This window comes from Panthera uncia, chromosome C2 (assembly GCF_023721935.1).
Source record: "Panthera uncia isolate 11264 chromosome C2, Puncia_PCG_1.0, whole genome shotgun sequence".
NCBI lineage: Eukaryota > Metazoa > Chordata > Mammalia > Carnivora > Felidae > Panthera > Panthera uncia.
This window is the reverse complement of record NC_064810.1, coordinates 79470243-79485858: the sequence shown is the minus strand read 5'-3', so window position 1 is coordinate 79485858 and position 15616 is coordinate 79470243. Positions and strand designations below refer to the sequence as shown.

Here is a 15616-nt window from a genome sequence, read left to right as displayed (position 1 = left end):
GCAATGTCTAGTGGGCCCACGTTTCCTCTTAAGAAATCTCAGAGGGGATGGCGGTCCAGTGGAGTGAAGGCGCCAAGGCAAATGTTTCTGTCTAGAAACAAACTGAAGTTCTACACAGACTTGCCCTCAGGAAAGGAGGGTGATGCTGGCACCAGGTGCAGGAAGCCCATTGGCCTCTGCCAAGACCCCTCTGGGTACTGGCTGGGAGCACCTTGAAGAAGGTGCCTCAGTCCATCTTGTGAGTCTCCACTGAGGTCATCCCTGCAGCCAGAGGTGTTTCCAGACTAGGAGGCCATGAGGACCATGATGAGTTGACACGTGATAGAGTTTAATTTGATGATCTGTCTAGTGCCTTCAACCCAGACCAACTTCTTACCAGTTCAGGCCAGATAGAATCTCCGGGAAGCATCACAAGGCCCCTATTTTCTCACGTGGGCCTGTCCCATCCTCACATGGGCTACATGTTCATTCTTCCCTGGCAACCTGGACTCGAATGGAATCATTTCCCAGTGACCAGAAATGACCCTATTCTAAGACGTGTGGGTTCTTTTCCCTAATAAATATCCTCTTAGTGGCACTTATTCTCAAACCACATCAGCTAAGATACCACGGACAAGTCTCTTAACTTTTCAGAGACTCGGTGCCTTTATCTGACAAATGGGAGAGTAAATTGTGTCTAGCGTATCTTTCATGGTTGTTTTGAGAATCCAGAATAGGAATTCTCAGTCTCTTTACAATAAAGAAGCTACTTTCACTTCCCTTAAATCTCATGATCACCATGGGGAAATGTGTCTTGACCATGAAATGGTGGAATGGGGGAGTGAAAACTTTCTTTTTCCTTCCCACTTTTCTGTTCCTATTCTACATATTTTTTTTTTCAGTCAGGAGAAGTCCATCAGTAAATAAATATATATATATATATATATATATATATATATATATATATATATATGCTACATATATGTACACACACATTAGATCATCAGAAGGGCCTTCAGCTCACACTCTGGGAGTGGTAGGTGCAAAGAGGCAGGTGGGAGCCACCTGATGGTTTGTCTCCTGGTCTTCTCAGCAAAGGGTCCTTCCTTCTCATCTTCTCTGCCTTCAGGAAATAGTCTGCCACCAGGGCTTGGAACTCAAACAGGAAACACGCTTTGGCTTGAAAAAGAAAGAAGCTGGGGGTGTTTTTTTTTCTTCCCTTTTTACACAATATTATGACACCAATTTGAAAAATAAATCCCAGTTTCTCTGCTTTCCCTCCCAGGTGTTCACAGAACTAAGAAAATAAATACCACATCTAAGGTGTGCTGTACAGGCAGCTCTGGGGGCTCTTGGAGCCGTCTCCAAACAAACACACAGCCACCAGGAGAAGGCTTTGGGAAAATAACAAGTGCCCACTGACAGTGTGGAGAACCAAGAATGGAAACACAGCTTTCCACAGCCTTTCTGCCTCCTCAGCAAGTTCAGGCAGAAGTTGCTGCTTGAAGGACAACTAAGAAACCAACGTGCGCTTGCTGAGCCCTGCCAAGGGTTATGCTTTGAGAGTTGGAGGCCGTTTGTCTCTGTACAGAGGGACCTTTGTGTAAGTTCTCTGGAATGGGAGCGCTTTCCCTTGGCCACATCCGATCTCACCATAGGCAGGAAACCTGCAGCCTGCTTCCTTGTGAGCGTCCGTGAGGGACCTTGCAAGACTGGTTGGAAGAAAGGGGGACTTCTCCTTCAGTCTCAGAAAGTCCCACTCAAGGCCTTCTGGGAATGTGGAGGTTGCTGCAAGAGCCAACATCACCCTGGTGGGCCCTGGGTCCATTCAAAATTTTCTGGGGGTCCTGGCTCTGTTGGGGTGTGTCCTTTGTTGAAGAAGAGAGAATGAACGTATGGGAAGATGAAGATTTCTTCCTGAAGGGTGGCTTTGCTTCCACTGGTTAGAGATGAGTGTGCGTGTGTGCATGTGCGTGTGCGTATGTGTGTGTGTGTGTGTGTGTGTGTGTGTGTATGTGTTACAGTTTCTTATTTTCTCTCTTGGTTTAACTGGCATTATGGCACGTTGTTTAGTCTTTTGAACGGCTCTTCCTCCTCAGTGAAAAGAAGCTGCTCTTCTGGGGAGGCCCCATCATCATAGGCGCTTGATTCTTGTGAGTAATTTTAATCTAAAAGCAAAGAGGCATAAATGAATTAGTGACATGCAAATCCCAGTAGCCTATGAGAGAGTGAGTCGCAGAGGGAGGAAGGAAGGCCAGCTTTGGGTTGGAAGGAGCCCCATGCAGAAAGGACGACTGTCCTTGAACAGCTTCAAAATTGGCAACTGGACCCTCACTGGGCCTGGAGTTTGGCACTGCTGGAAGTGAGGGGCGGAAACACTGGGGAGAGACAGGTGTGAGCTTCCCACGTGGTGATCTGCTCGCACCTGTCTTGTGTCCTTGCTATTCATAGACTCTCAAAATGTCACAGCCGGAGGAGACCTCATGGTCCATCTCATTCAACCTTTCTGCAGGACAAAGGAATGGAGGCCTGAGGCTCCCTTGAGCCTTGGATTAGCCTGGGGTCACACAGAGAGGGCAGTACAGCTAGAGCCCAGTTCTTCAGATTCCTAGCTTCCTCTGCTCCTGGCCCTTCCAGTCTAGGCACTGCAGAAATGTCAACTGGTAACTCATAGCCTAGAGGCTTCATTCTGACATCTGACCCAAGCAACATCATGTGGAAAGTTTCAAGTGAGTCCCTTAGGTGTTTCCTCTTTTCTCAGCTTTCCAGGAAAAACCAAATTTCATTTTAAAAGCTTTTTTTTTTTTTAATTTTAGGTTTCTTTTTTCTTTTTTTTTTTTTTTTTCCTCCTGCAAACTTTAAGTCAATGGGAAGTGAAAGACAGACACTGGTGAATTCTCATTTTTGCCTTTCTTCCCAACCTTATCCTCAGGGCATGGCTTCAGAACGTTAAATCTCTATCTGAATGTGGCCTGATGATGCTGCACATTACTGATCTGCATTATCAGTCCATCAGCATTTATCATGTGTGACACATGTCCAGGGTGGGAAGATGATATGGGAACAAGAGGCACTTAGGATTCAAGGACCTGGGTTTGGGTCCCAGATCTCCTGCTTCTTTCTTTGCTGTGAGACTCTGGACGAATCGTTTAACCTTCAAAGCCATGCTTGCTGAACTATACAGTGAGGGTAGTAACGTTTGTCCCATTTTCCTCGCAAAGTTGCTGTGAAGATCAAATGGGGGACTGTCAACGAAATCCCACTTTAAGCTGTAAAATGGAATGTAATGCTTAAATAATTGTTATCTTACACTGGAGGAGAAAGATGTATATCAAAAGAAGCAATCTAGGAGCTCATTCTCGTGGTGTCTACATCATTGGAACTGACGGTGTGACCACAGATAACCAGAGAAGAATTCTTGCAGAGACCCATCAATAAGTTTAAATTAATGTAGGATAGACCAAGTGGTGTCAAAAAGAAGTTAGGTAAGGACTGAGAAGAGTCTGAAGGGAGCAACTGAGGAGGAATTTTAAGATTTGAAAGGAAGGGAAGGAAAATGTGTTGGTGAAAAGAGAAAGGGAAGGCACTGGATGAATGTATGACCTCGTTGAGTGTGGGGCAAAGGATGAGAAGGGAAGTCAGGGACACAGGTGGGGCAGTTACTCCAGGGCTTTAAAGGGGAGGGGGCAGAGGTTGGGTGTAATGTGAGGTAACAGGGAACCATGATAACTTTTAAGCTGGAGAATAACATGAGGAAGAAAAGAGTTCCAGGGAAATTATTCTACAGCTGTTGTCAGGGCAAGTTGGAGTGGGGGAGACTCTGGCTAAAAGGGTACTACTGCAAGCCAGGTTTAAATTTATAAGTCCCCAGGATATGGAAAGACAAGGATGAAACCAAAAGACATTGTGGATAATTAGCATAACCTGGGTGACAGAAGCTGAAGACGACTCTTAGGCTGGTTTTTACCACCCAGGAGCTCCAGAAGGGGAGGGTATCTTTATGTTTTGTGGCAGTTCCTAGACCAAGAATACATCAAGTACCATTTTGTGTTATGGGCTTTGTTACGGGCGCTATGTTTATTCCAGGATTCATGAAAGTGAGGCACAGACGAAGGACTCTCACAGAACTTGTCTGTGGCATGTAATTTAGCCCTAGCCGATCATGGTGACTTGGGGCACATGTCCTTGTGCTGTGGGAAGCCTTTTCTCATTCCAGAGCACCAGAGCCCCCTATGGGGAAGAACCCTATCACCGTGGTACTCCCTGAACCAGTGCACTGCCCTGGGAAGCACAGCACATGCCATGGAAGCGGTGATGGGTGAGCACCAGGGGAGACTGAACTGGCAGTGGAGATGGCTATGCTTGGGGCAGACAGTGACAGCTGATGCACTGCCTACATTTCCCGCTGATAGAGCCCTTTTTTTTTTTTTTTTTTTTTTAGATAATGGAAGACCCTTACTTCTCCTTTTCCTTTCTCTAGCTGAGCAATTTATTTGCTTGTTAGCACCTCCAGGGCAAAGAGGAGGAAGTGAAACTCAGACCCCTCCCATTTGTTTTTTCAGCAGTTTTGACAAAGGTCTTGATGGGGTAGATCATCAACATGGAGATCCTGGCTAACATGAGATTTTGATGTGGCTTGCGGATTCTAGTGCTATATGTAACTGAGAATTCACTGTATGTACATGAACCAAAAGCAAGAAGTAGGAGATCATATTCTCATTTTGAGTTCAGGAGATGTCAGTTTTTATCCCCTTCTCCCCCATTTAGGAGAAGCTAGTGAGTTAACTTGTTCAGAGTCCACTGTAGGTAGTTGGATGTGGTGAAGCTTGCCTTTTCAACCCATGATAGAAAGACAGTATCCCATATCCTTGTAGTTAGAACCCAATTTTCTCTGCTAATTGGGCTGGTCAGGCAATTAACTGAAGTCTTCATGATTTTCTTAAAGACCTTTTATGAGATTTACAACATCTGACAAGCACAAGGAACAGCAGCCCCATTTTCTTAGTTTTCTGGTCTATTAGGGAGAGAACTGATACAGTAGGCACTTGTGTGATAGCTCGAAATTCACAAAACCACTGCAATATGTAATTTCTCCCTTAAAATGGGGTAAATTTAAAAATGTTACAGTGCTGGGTGTTGACTTTGTTTTGGGGGCCATTTCCTGAAAACCAGCACATTTTTATTACTTCAAGAGAAGAAATAAACTGAGGGACTCCTTCCATCAGGGCAGATGGTTCATATGATGTCCCACAAAATGTCCAATAACCGTAAGTATGGACTCATCCCAAATCATTTGGGAAACACTCCTGCCTAAAGAGAGGCTAGGGGAGATGGGTGGGGCTTGCACAATCTTTCAGGTCTTAGCTGTTAACGGTTCTTAGGATGCCTGGCTTCACAAGAATGTTTCCTGCCATCAGAGGCTTCCAGATGTAGCTGGAAAAACCTAGGTTTTGCTAGTGGTGGAGGAGAAATCTGGGATTTATTGGTAAGTCAGGAAGTTCGACTAGATTATTATTGATCCCGAGTGGGGTCCCTATGCCGGCAGCATCAGCATCCCCTGGGAACTTGCCAGAAATGCAAACTCTCAGGTATCCAGACTTACTGTATCAGAAACCCAGCAATCTGCATTTTAAACACCTTCTAGGTTATTTGGATGCACACTCAAGTTTGGGAATCACCGGACTAGATAACTAGAATCCCTTTCCACCTTGAGATCCTAACTGTGGGAGAATATTCTTAGCTTTAAGGTTCAAATTATGGTGTCTAACTATGATGGTAAAGAATGAGAGGTCATCTTACAGTACTGCAAGCACAAGGCAAGTTTTCTTAATAACACATATTTTATAGACATATATTTATATGCATGAACAAACATATGCTCATTTTGGAGAATTCAGGAAATATGAAAAATTTAAAAATCACCTAGGGGAAATTGCTGTTAATTTTGGGGTGTATTTTTTCAATTTGTTTGTATGCTTGTATGTTTTTAGCAAATTGAAATCAGTTTCTTAATCTGTTTTCATTTATCATTATTTTACAAGCATTTCTGATATCATTAAATATTCATTAAATATGGTTTTCAGTGGCTGAAAATTATTCTATTTGATGAATCTCACTCACCTAGTTTTAATGTTTTCCTTAAATGTTGGGCTTCCCCACCCCCCACCCCCGTTTTTTTTGTTTTTGTTTTTTGTTTTTTTTACTGATAACCTGTATTTTACTTAAAATATATTCCTAAAAGAGTAATTGGGGGAAAAAAGGGTCAAAGGAAATGAACTGGACCAAATGCTTTCCAGTTTATACTCTTATCTTACTCCTTGAGTGTGCTGGCCACACCACATCTCCACAGCAATGAATATTATCTTAAAAAAAACAACAACAAATTGTGCTCCTTTGACAAGTGAAACATGGCATGGTTTTCTCACTGTTTCAAGGTGAAATTCTTTCCTCCTTTTTTCTTAACTTATGATACTAAATTTTTAAAAAAGTCTTTTCAACGTTTATTTTTGACACAGAGAGAGAGAGAGGGAGAGAGAGAGCGCACGCATGAGTGGGGGAGGGGCAGAGAGAGGGAGACACAGAATCCGAAGCAGTCTCCAGGCTCTGAGCAGTCAGCACAGAGATGGACGTGGGGCTCAAACTCACAGACCACGAGATCAAGACCTGAGCCGAAGTTGGACGCTCAACCCACTGAGCCACCCAGGCGCCCAACGATACTAAATATTATTTCACAGCTTTGTTAGCCCATGGTATTGCTTCTGTGAGCTGTCTGTTCACTATTGCGTTGTTAGCATTTCCTCCTGGTTTCTAAGAGCTCTTTAGACATTATGGGAATTCACCTGCTCTCTGAGGTAGCCATTTAAAAAAGATCTTGTCCTTAGCCTTTAACATTTCTACACGAAGAGGCGTCTGGATAGCTTAGTTGGTTGAGCGTCGGACCCTTGATTTCAGCTTGGGTCATGATCCCAGCATCGTGGGATTGAGCCCTGGGTTGGGCTCTGCACTGAGTGTGGAGCCTGCTTCAGATTCTCTCTCTCTCTTCATCCCTCTCCCTCACTGCATGCTCTCTCTCTCTCTAAAATAAAAATTAAAAAGAATAAAATTTCTACATTGATTCTTGACTTGTAGAATTTTAAATTTGTTAAAGTCTATGCTCACAGTGTCATTATAGTCATTTATGTGCCCCCTAGGTAGTCGTAATTTTTAATTGGAATTTTTCTGTTTTTGTTTTTGGAGTATAGTTTGAGGTGAGAGGTTTCAGTGTATAAATAATGACATTTTCCCAAACAGGCAATTTTTTGGATACCGTTATGTTAAACAGTCCATTCCTTTCAAATTAATTTATGATCTTTCTTCTTTTTTTAATAGATTTTATGTGTACTGGGGTTTCTTAGGGCTCTCTTTGGCATTACTGATTTATCTGTCTAATATCATGCCAATTATTGTGGGTCTGTAACTATTTTAATACCTTGTGGGAAGTCCTTCCTTATAGCTCTTTCATAAAACACGTTAGCTATTGCATTGTTTGGTCAAGTTAAAAAAATAATTGCACTGGGATCTTGTTTGGGATCCCTGTTTAGAAACATGGGATGTTTTTAAATTTAAGTATATATTTTTTATATTAAGTCATAGTAGTATTCATCTTTTTTTTTACAATTCAATTCAATATTTTGTTTTGGTTGTTGCTATTATGATATCTTAATTTTTTCTACTCTATTCTTGTGATTAGTTATTGCTGGAATATATAAAAGCTATTAACTTTTTGTCTATCTTTCCTTGTGGCTTCATTGAAATAATTTAATCTTTGGGGTTTTCAGTTGATTCTATTATCTTTCTATATTATCTGCATAGTATCATATTCATATTATCATATGAATAATCATATTATATGCAAATAATGACAGTTTTGACTCTTTTCCAAATAGTTACATTTCTTTCTGTGGCATTTATATTGCATTGACAAAAACTTCCAAACAATATTAGCACACAATGTCTTGTCCAGGATTCTCTGATGTCTTACTAAGGGCTAAGTAAACATGTAAGTACAATGTTCATTATTAGTTTAAGATAAATATTTTTTATTATTTTGAGGGATTATTTTTCTGATTTTAGCTTTCTAAGGGTTTTTTTTTCTTTAAAAATCGAAATTTTGGGGCGCCTGGGTGGCTCAGTCTGTTGGGTGTCTGACTTCAGCTAAGGTCATGATCTTGCAGTCTGTGGGTTTGAGCCCCTGTGAGTTTGAGCCCCGTATCAGCTGTGCTGACAGCTCAGAGCCTGGAGCCTGCTTCAGATTCTGTTGTCTCCCTCTCTTTCTGCCCCTCCCCGACTCGTGCTCTGTCTGTCTCTCCCTCAAAAATAAACATTAAAAAAAAAAAACCCAAATAAAAATTTTTGTTCAGTTTTTGTATCTGTCCTAATTTCACAAAATGGACTGGGTGACTTTCTGTCTTGTTTATACTATGGAACAGTTTACACGAATATTTATTTCCTAATAGTATGGAAGAAATCACCAGTTAAGACCATGTTTTAAGATCATTTTGGATGTAATTCTTTGAAGACATTTTCTCTTTTATTAGTGGTTACCTAGAATTTTCATGAGATGTTCAAGCTTATTAGAATCAAGATGATTATATATTAAATAAGTCATGTCTTACAATTAAAATAAACCATCAGATTTATATTTATATTTTATATATTTTTATATTTTAATAACTCTGATCTCTGTTTTTCTCTTTAAAATCAGGCTTTCAAACATTTGGCATGTTTAAAGAACTAGTTCTCAATTTTCCTGCTTTTTAAATATGTCATTTCTACTTTTATCTTTATTATTTTCTTCCTTCTGCTTCTCCTCAGTTTGTGTTACTGTTGTTCTTCTAATATTGTAATTATTCATTACATGTCTTTCCTTTTTAAATGATGGAAGTATATGACACTTTGAATTTACTTCTAAATATAGTTCAGGCTACATTGTACAATTTTTGAATAGAACCTTCTGATTTTTATTATTTTTGAAACAGCCTATAATGGTGGTTTTGGTCTCCTTTTGAATCTATTATTCTTTAGGAGAATTTAAAAAAATCTCTGAGTGATTTGATTTCACTAATAATTTTACTAATAATTAGTTTGCTTCTATTACTAATATCTGGTTTTGTTGCCTTGTGGTCAAATAAAATAAGTTTTATGATTTTTCCTTCTGGATTTTACACAGATTTTTTTCTTTGTGAACTAAATACTCACTGGATCCTGGGGGGAAAAATGAGATAGTTAATTTGTTTATAGGCTACAGAGTTATTTCATCCACGAGTAGTGACATTTGTTTATTTTTGCTTCTTGACCTCAAAGGGCAAGCCGAAACAAATATTTTATTTTATTTTATTTTATTTTAATTTTTTTTATTATATGAAATTTATTGTCAAATTAGTTTCCATACAACACCCAGTGCTCATCCCAAAAGATGCCCTCTTCCATGCCCATCACCTACCCTCCCCTCCCTCCCACTCCCCCATCAACCCTCAGTTTGTTCTCAGTTTTTAAGAGTCTCTTATGCTTTGGCTCTCTCTCCCACTCTAATCTCTTTTTTTTTCTTTTTTTCCTTCCCCTCCCCCATGGGTTTCTGTTAAGTTTCTTAGGATCCACATAAGAGTGAAAACATATGGTATCTGTCTTTCTCTGTATGGCTTATTTCACTTAGCATAACACTTTCCAGTTCCATCCACATTGCTACAAAGGGTCATATTTCATTCTTTCTCATTGCCACGTAGTACTCCATTGTGTATATAAACCACAATTTCTTTATCCATTCATCAGTTGGTGGACATTTAGGCTTTTTCCACAATTTGGCTATTGTTGAGAGTGCTGCTATAAACACTGGGGTACAAGTGCTCCTATGCATCAGTACTCCTGTATCCCTCGAAACAAATATTTTAAAGACTCTCAATACTTGTCTCTCTGTCAACTTCTTATTCATCTATTTTTCTCAGAATATACATTTATACTGTTTTTCACAGTATATATTTTGATTCTGTTATTATACACCTAAAATTTTATGACTATTATATCTCAGAAATGAGTGTACCTTTTATCAAATAAAACGTGACTTTCTTTATTCCACTTCATGCTTTTGGCATGTTGGAAGGTTAGTTTTTCTAAAATTAATATACAAGTAATACATTGGTTTGTGAGCATAATTTGTTCTGAAAACATTCTTAGAATCCAAAGCACTCACGTATCAAAGCAAATTTCAAGAACCACTGGCTCAGTTGTGATCATGCGATGTTCGGTGTCATGTACCACTCGTATTGCAAGACATCACTTGTTTATCATGTTAAAATTTATTAGAAATGTTTGCTCGTCTTGCGGAACAGTCACGGAACGAGTTACAATCCGAGGTTTTACTATAATTAATAATATCATTTCCTTACTTTTATTTTCTCTATGCTTGATAAAGGATAAAGTCAGAAGATATATATGTCCTTTTTTTTTTGAGAGAGAGAGAGAGAGAGAGAGAGAGAGCGAAGGGCAGAGGGAGAAGGAGAGGGGGGAGAGAGAATCTTAAGCAGGCTCCATGCTCAGGGTGGAGTCGGACATGGGGCTCGATCCCATGACCCAGGGATCTTGGCCTGAGCAGAAATCGAGAGTTGGATGCTCAACTGACTGAGCACCCAGGTGTCCCTGGCATCCTTATAATATGAAAAAGAGACACCAGGAGTGTGCACGCACAGAGAAAAAGCCATAGACATATGTCATATGAGGCTGTCTGCAAGTAAGGAAGAAAAGTCACACCAGAAGGCAACCTGGTCTTAGAGAACCAGCTCAAAGAACCTTGGTCTTAGACCTCCAGCTCCAGAGCCATGAGACAATACATTTCTGTCGTCGAAGCTGCCAGTCTGTGGTATTTTGTGACGGCAGCCTGAGCAGACGGATACATCTTTATGTGTGGATGTCCATGGACCGTACACCTTAAGATCACTGGGTCACAGTTTTTTTCACATGAGTTGAAATCTCTGAAGGGTGGCATGGAGAGAGCGTGGGGGTGGGGACAGGGGAAGCATTTGGCTATTTCAAAAACAAGTCCTTGCGGTAAGAGAAATGGCAGTCCAGTTTCAGATATTGCTGAGTTAGGTGGGAGGGGGTTTGATTTCTTCCAGCCTTTTTTTAGAAGACAAGAGGAGTTTGGATAGATTTTTCTCAATTTAGCTCCATCAAAATTATAAGTAGTAGAAATTTCCTCCATCCTTTCTAATTCTAACAAAGTGGCAAGCTATTATTAGTTTTTGCTGTAGTGTGTTTTCATCTTTTTCTTAGTCTTCATAGAAGCCAGAAGACTGAGGTAAGGTTCTGCAGAAAAATTTCTCCTTTTGATACCCTTTTATAGAAGTTTGCCTTCCCTAGAGTCTGCCTCCAGGGGCCAGTTTTATAATCTGTAGAAGTCACATGGAAGAAAGAGTGATGGAAACACATCTACAATTCAGGCCTGGTAGGAATCTCATGCAACCCTTTCTCTAGTAGAAGAAAACTAGATGTTTTGAGGGCTCAGAATAGCAGGTTTTTGAGATGTCTGAATACTCCACAGTGAGGAGCTTAGAAACACTATTTTTTTTTTTTATTTTTATTTTTGGGACAGAGAGAGACAGAGCATGAACGGGGGAGGGGCAGAGAGAGAGGGAGACACAGAATCGGAAACAGGCTCCAGGCTCCGAGCCATCAGCCCAGAGCCTGACGCGGGGCTCGAACTCACGGACCGCGAGATCGTGACCTGGCTGAAGTCGGACGCTTAACCGACTGCGCCATCCAGGCGCCCCTAGAAACACTATTTTTGTCTCTTGAGGTTGGAGCATTCGTTATAGTACTGAAGGTGATATTAATGTAATATCCCAGTGAACGCCCTGGCCCTGAACACCAGGATGGTGGTTTCCCTTCACCATAGAGTTTTTAGCTGGGTTTTTAGCTAGGAAAGAAGGGCACACGGTCCCTGTGGGGCCATTATTATTGTGAGTGAGAACTCGCTGTCTCCGCTTGCAGTGGGGTTTCCAGGTAGGTGCACCTGTAGGAATCTTCTCCCAGGGCCTCCAGTGGTCACAGCGGCTGGGCAGAAGTTCCAGCACAAGGGTGCAGATTTCGCTTCTACACAAGGAAGCCCTTTGTAACAATTTTGCTTCTTCCTCAACAAAGCAGGTCTCCTTTTGGGGTGGCAAGGCAAGTTCTCTGCCATTGCAATGACACAAGAGGAGACGCTCAAGGATACAGTAGATGAAGTCTTAGAATTCACCAACTACAAGTGTGAGCTCTCTGAAGACACCAACAGTGTCTCGTTCTGTTTTGGAACTGTTTTGGGTGTTCAATAAAGGCTTAGCAGGTACCTGAATGGGTGGATGAATAAAGTGGAAGACAGGCTATACTATCCCAAAGCCCCTGCAACTCTGAGAGTGAGTGATTTCATACTGTCGGTACCCAAAAGGGGCCCAGGATAACACTTCTCCCCCTTAGTTCAATGATTGGCAGAACTCACTGTGCAAGGTGGCTGCATCCAGGGCTCTCCATCCACTTGCATTGGCAGCAACTTGCTTGTCCTGGAAAACCAAGAACCGAGAGAACACAGTGAGCTTTGCCTCTTCTGGAGGTGAAGAATTAGGGTGGTCCCCACGAAGGCAACAGATGTGGGAAGACCTTATCTGCCCACCTAGGAGTGGTTCGCTAAGACTCTGTCGGAGGGCTGGTTAAAAACAGATTTCTGAGCCCACTTCAGGAATTCCGACTAGGCACGTCTGGGGTCAGGCTCAGGGGCCTGCATTTTAATAAGCATCGTGGGCGATTCTGTTGCTTTGGTGTTCAGACTCCAGTTTGAGAAACACTGTCGTGGGTGAGCAGTGAAGTCCACGGAAGTCTGGGAAACAGTGGCCAACAAGTATGGCAGCACCACTGCTGAGCAGACCCTCAGTCAACAACCAGCCGGAGGGCCTGCAGATTGTGCCAGAAACTCCACAGTGAAGCGAAATGGGAAAGGGCCTGGTTTCTATGTTGAGTGAGAAGTTGCGTCATGTCAATGAGGTAACGTCTCCAACCTATACAAGGTACAGCTCAGGTCTGAGTGTTCTTGCCTTGCCCCTGCTCTTAACCATCCTCTCTTGTATGTCTTGAACAGCAGCACACTCTGTGCTGGCTCGGACTATGAACGTGGCTTAGCTGGGAAATGGGGTCATCAGGAATACTGTCCCCATGGGTAGGAGGGAAGGAGAGAAGACAGTGTTGCTTTCTTGCGTGGGGCAAAGCTTCTCTGGCATATGGATTCTTAAGAGGAGAGAGATGAGGTCTTTTGACTTCCTTCTGTAGAAGAGTTGTAAATTCGTACTACATCACCTCGAGGAGAAAAGGCTAGTCCTTTCGGAAGCCTCTGGTCTGGGCGAGCAGACAACAGTTGCCACCCACTGGCCAGGAAGCTCTCACCTGGGTTTGGCATCAGTCCTGTTCTTGAAGTTACAAAATGAGGGATATAGGCTATGTTTTGATGTAGACGATTCTCTCACTGATCCTGAGAATATTTAATAATAAAAAAAATAAGAAACCTAATAATAAAACAAATCACGAGAGGAGGGAGTGGCATTTTGGTTCTTGGGGCTGAGGAAGGTGTCTGGGAAATGCCCAGGAGGATGGGGATCCTGGCTCACCCCATCTGTTCCATCTAGAAATAGGCCTATTGAATATGAAGAAAAGATCCTCCCTCTTATACATGGCGTTTTTGATTCCTCTGGGACTAAGATGTTACATTCTCTGTGGCCTACGTCAGTTATGTCTTAGATGTGCTAACAGACTAGACCTACTCAGTGCTGGAGTCATGGACGGTGGACAGGGAAGGAAGTATGGGGATTTGTGTGGAAAACAGGGCCCCAGCACAGCAATAGCCCAGAGAAAAAACAAACAAAGCTTTGGAGAATAATAGAAAAGACAAAGAAGACGCAGGGAGGGAATGAAGAAAAGAGTTTAGAGCTAAGGATGTCAGGGAACCAGCTCTCAGGGTCTTTTCTGAAGGATGTAGAGAGCAGCATTTCCCTAAAAGTGTGCTGAGGGTACTTGCCCAAGAGGTTTTGGGACAAAAGGGGTCTGTGGTCCAATAACTTTGGGAAGCCTGCATACTGTGGCCTTTCCAGGAGATCCCTAAGGCACACTAAAAGATTTGAACTGGAAAAACTGGATGGGAAAAGGAAGGGAATAAAGACTTCTGAAAGAATCAGGTGGGGAAGAATCTGATGAATTTTATTGATTAAACAGAAGTAACTGAAACCAAGGATCCCCTCTCTTAGACTCCATTTCTTCCAGGAGCCGGCAGTGACTGACCTGTGGGGTCCACACCCCACAGAAGCATCGCCTTCTTAGGCAATTAGGACAGATTTGCTGATGTTGATGGTTTGGCTCCACAAAGGTATACAGGAAATAGTATTCCTAATTAAAAAATTTTTTTTAACGTTTATTTATTTTTGAGACAGAGAGAGACAGAGCATGAACGGGGGAGGGGCAGAGAGAGAGGCAGACACAGAATCTGAAACAGGCTCCAGGCTCTGAGCTGTCAGCACAGAGCCCGACGCGGGGCTTGAACTCATGGACCGCGAGATCATGACCTGAGCCGAAGTCGGCCGCTTAACCGACTGAGCCACCCAGGTGCCCCAGGAAATAGTATTTCTAAGGCCACTATCCAAGAAAGGGCAAGCAGAGAACCTGGTTTTTGTCACAGTGTGCCCTCTGCCATATATCTAGCATCTTAATTAGTGAAGATAAGAAAGGCAAAGAGTTGGACCTCTGGTTCTCTAGGCCTCATAATCCTCTATTAGCATTTAGAGAATTTCACCAATTCATTATAAGAGAATGGCAAACTGGTCGAGGTGGACCCTTTAATTGATGTCCTGCATGGTTGTATTGTACCTAGTTTGGGAAATGGTCTCTAAAGACATTCTTTATAAATGTTATCGAGCTTCTGTCCGTCACTCTCCCCGCACTGAAACCCAAAGATGGCTTCCTCGTCTTTGTAAGAATACGGAGGGAGGTGGGAAGACTCGGAGGCTGCTGGGTAATGAGGAAGCGTACCTGATGGTGACAGAGGAGCACTGGGCCAGCCTCCTGCCCGCACTCTTCAGGCCAGTGTAGATCTGCCCCATCTCCATGGCTCCCTCTAGCCCCACCACTTCGAGGAGCTGGTCACTGAGGTCTGCAGAGTGAGAAAAGCAGAAGCAGGGCATACATATCTCTCTGTTCCTCAGTATGGTTATGGTCAGAATGTCTGCACCTTAGATGACCAACTCACATCTGTCAATAACCCTTCCTCTCCCACCAAATAGCGTTTTCGTACTCATTCTGAATAGGGAATTTCCCCAAAGGTCAATAAATGTACCATTTCATGAGCAGAAACCCAGTTCTAGTGAAAAAAGGTTTGGATTCGGAACATTAATATGCATCCAATGAAGAAGCTGGCATTTCAAGAAGCCTCTTCAAATGGAGGGTAATATAAATGATGAACCAGCTATTGCTGAAATGATTTTCAACCCCCCAGTGCAGCTAAAGACACACTGGTTTGGGATTAGGATAGGAAGGAATGTTGATGAAAGTCCTTATCCATAACTGGTTCAAGTTTCTTTTCTCTGAATGTCTG

General features: G+C 42.3%; 1 protein-coding gene across 1 annotated transcript in view; it reads right to left on the bottom strand.

The window, feature by feature from the left end:
- Positions 1 to 951: 951 nt before the first annotated feature.
- Positions 952 to 15616, bottom strand: part of DGKG (diacylglycerol kinase gamma) — a 201998-nt gene continuing 187333 nt past the window's right edge. Inside the window, exons 23-25 of the mRNA XM_049628419.1 lie at positions 15055 to 15175; positions 12488 to 12548; positions 952 to 2147 (exon numbers count right to left, since the gene is read on the bottom strand). Of these exons, the coding sequence (XP_049484376.1) occupies positions 2049 to 2147; positions 12488 to 12548; positions 15055 to 15175 (281 nt within the window). The 3' untranslated portion in view covers positions 952 to 2048. The remainder of the gene's footprint in view (positions 2148 to 12487; positions 12549 to 15054; positions 15176 to 15616) is intronic.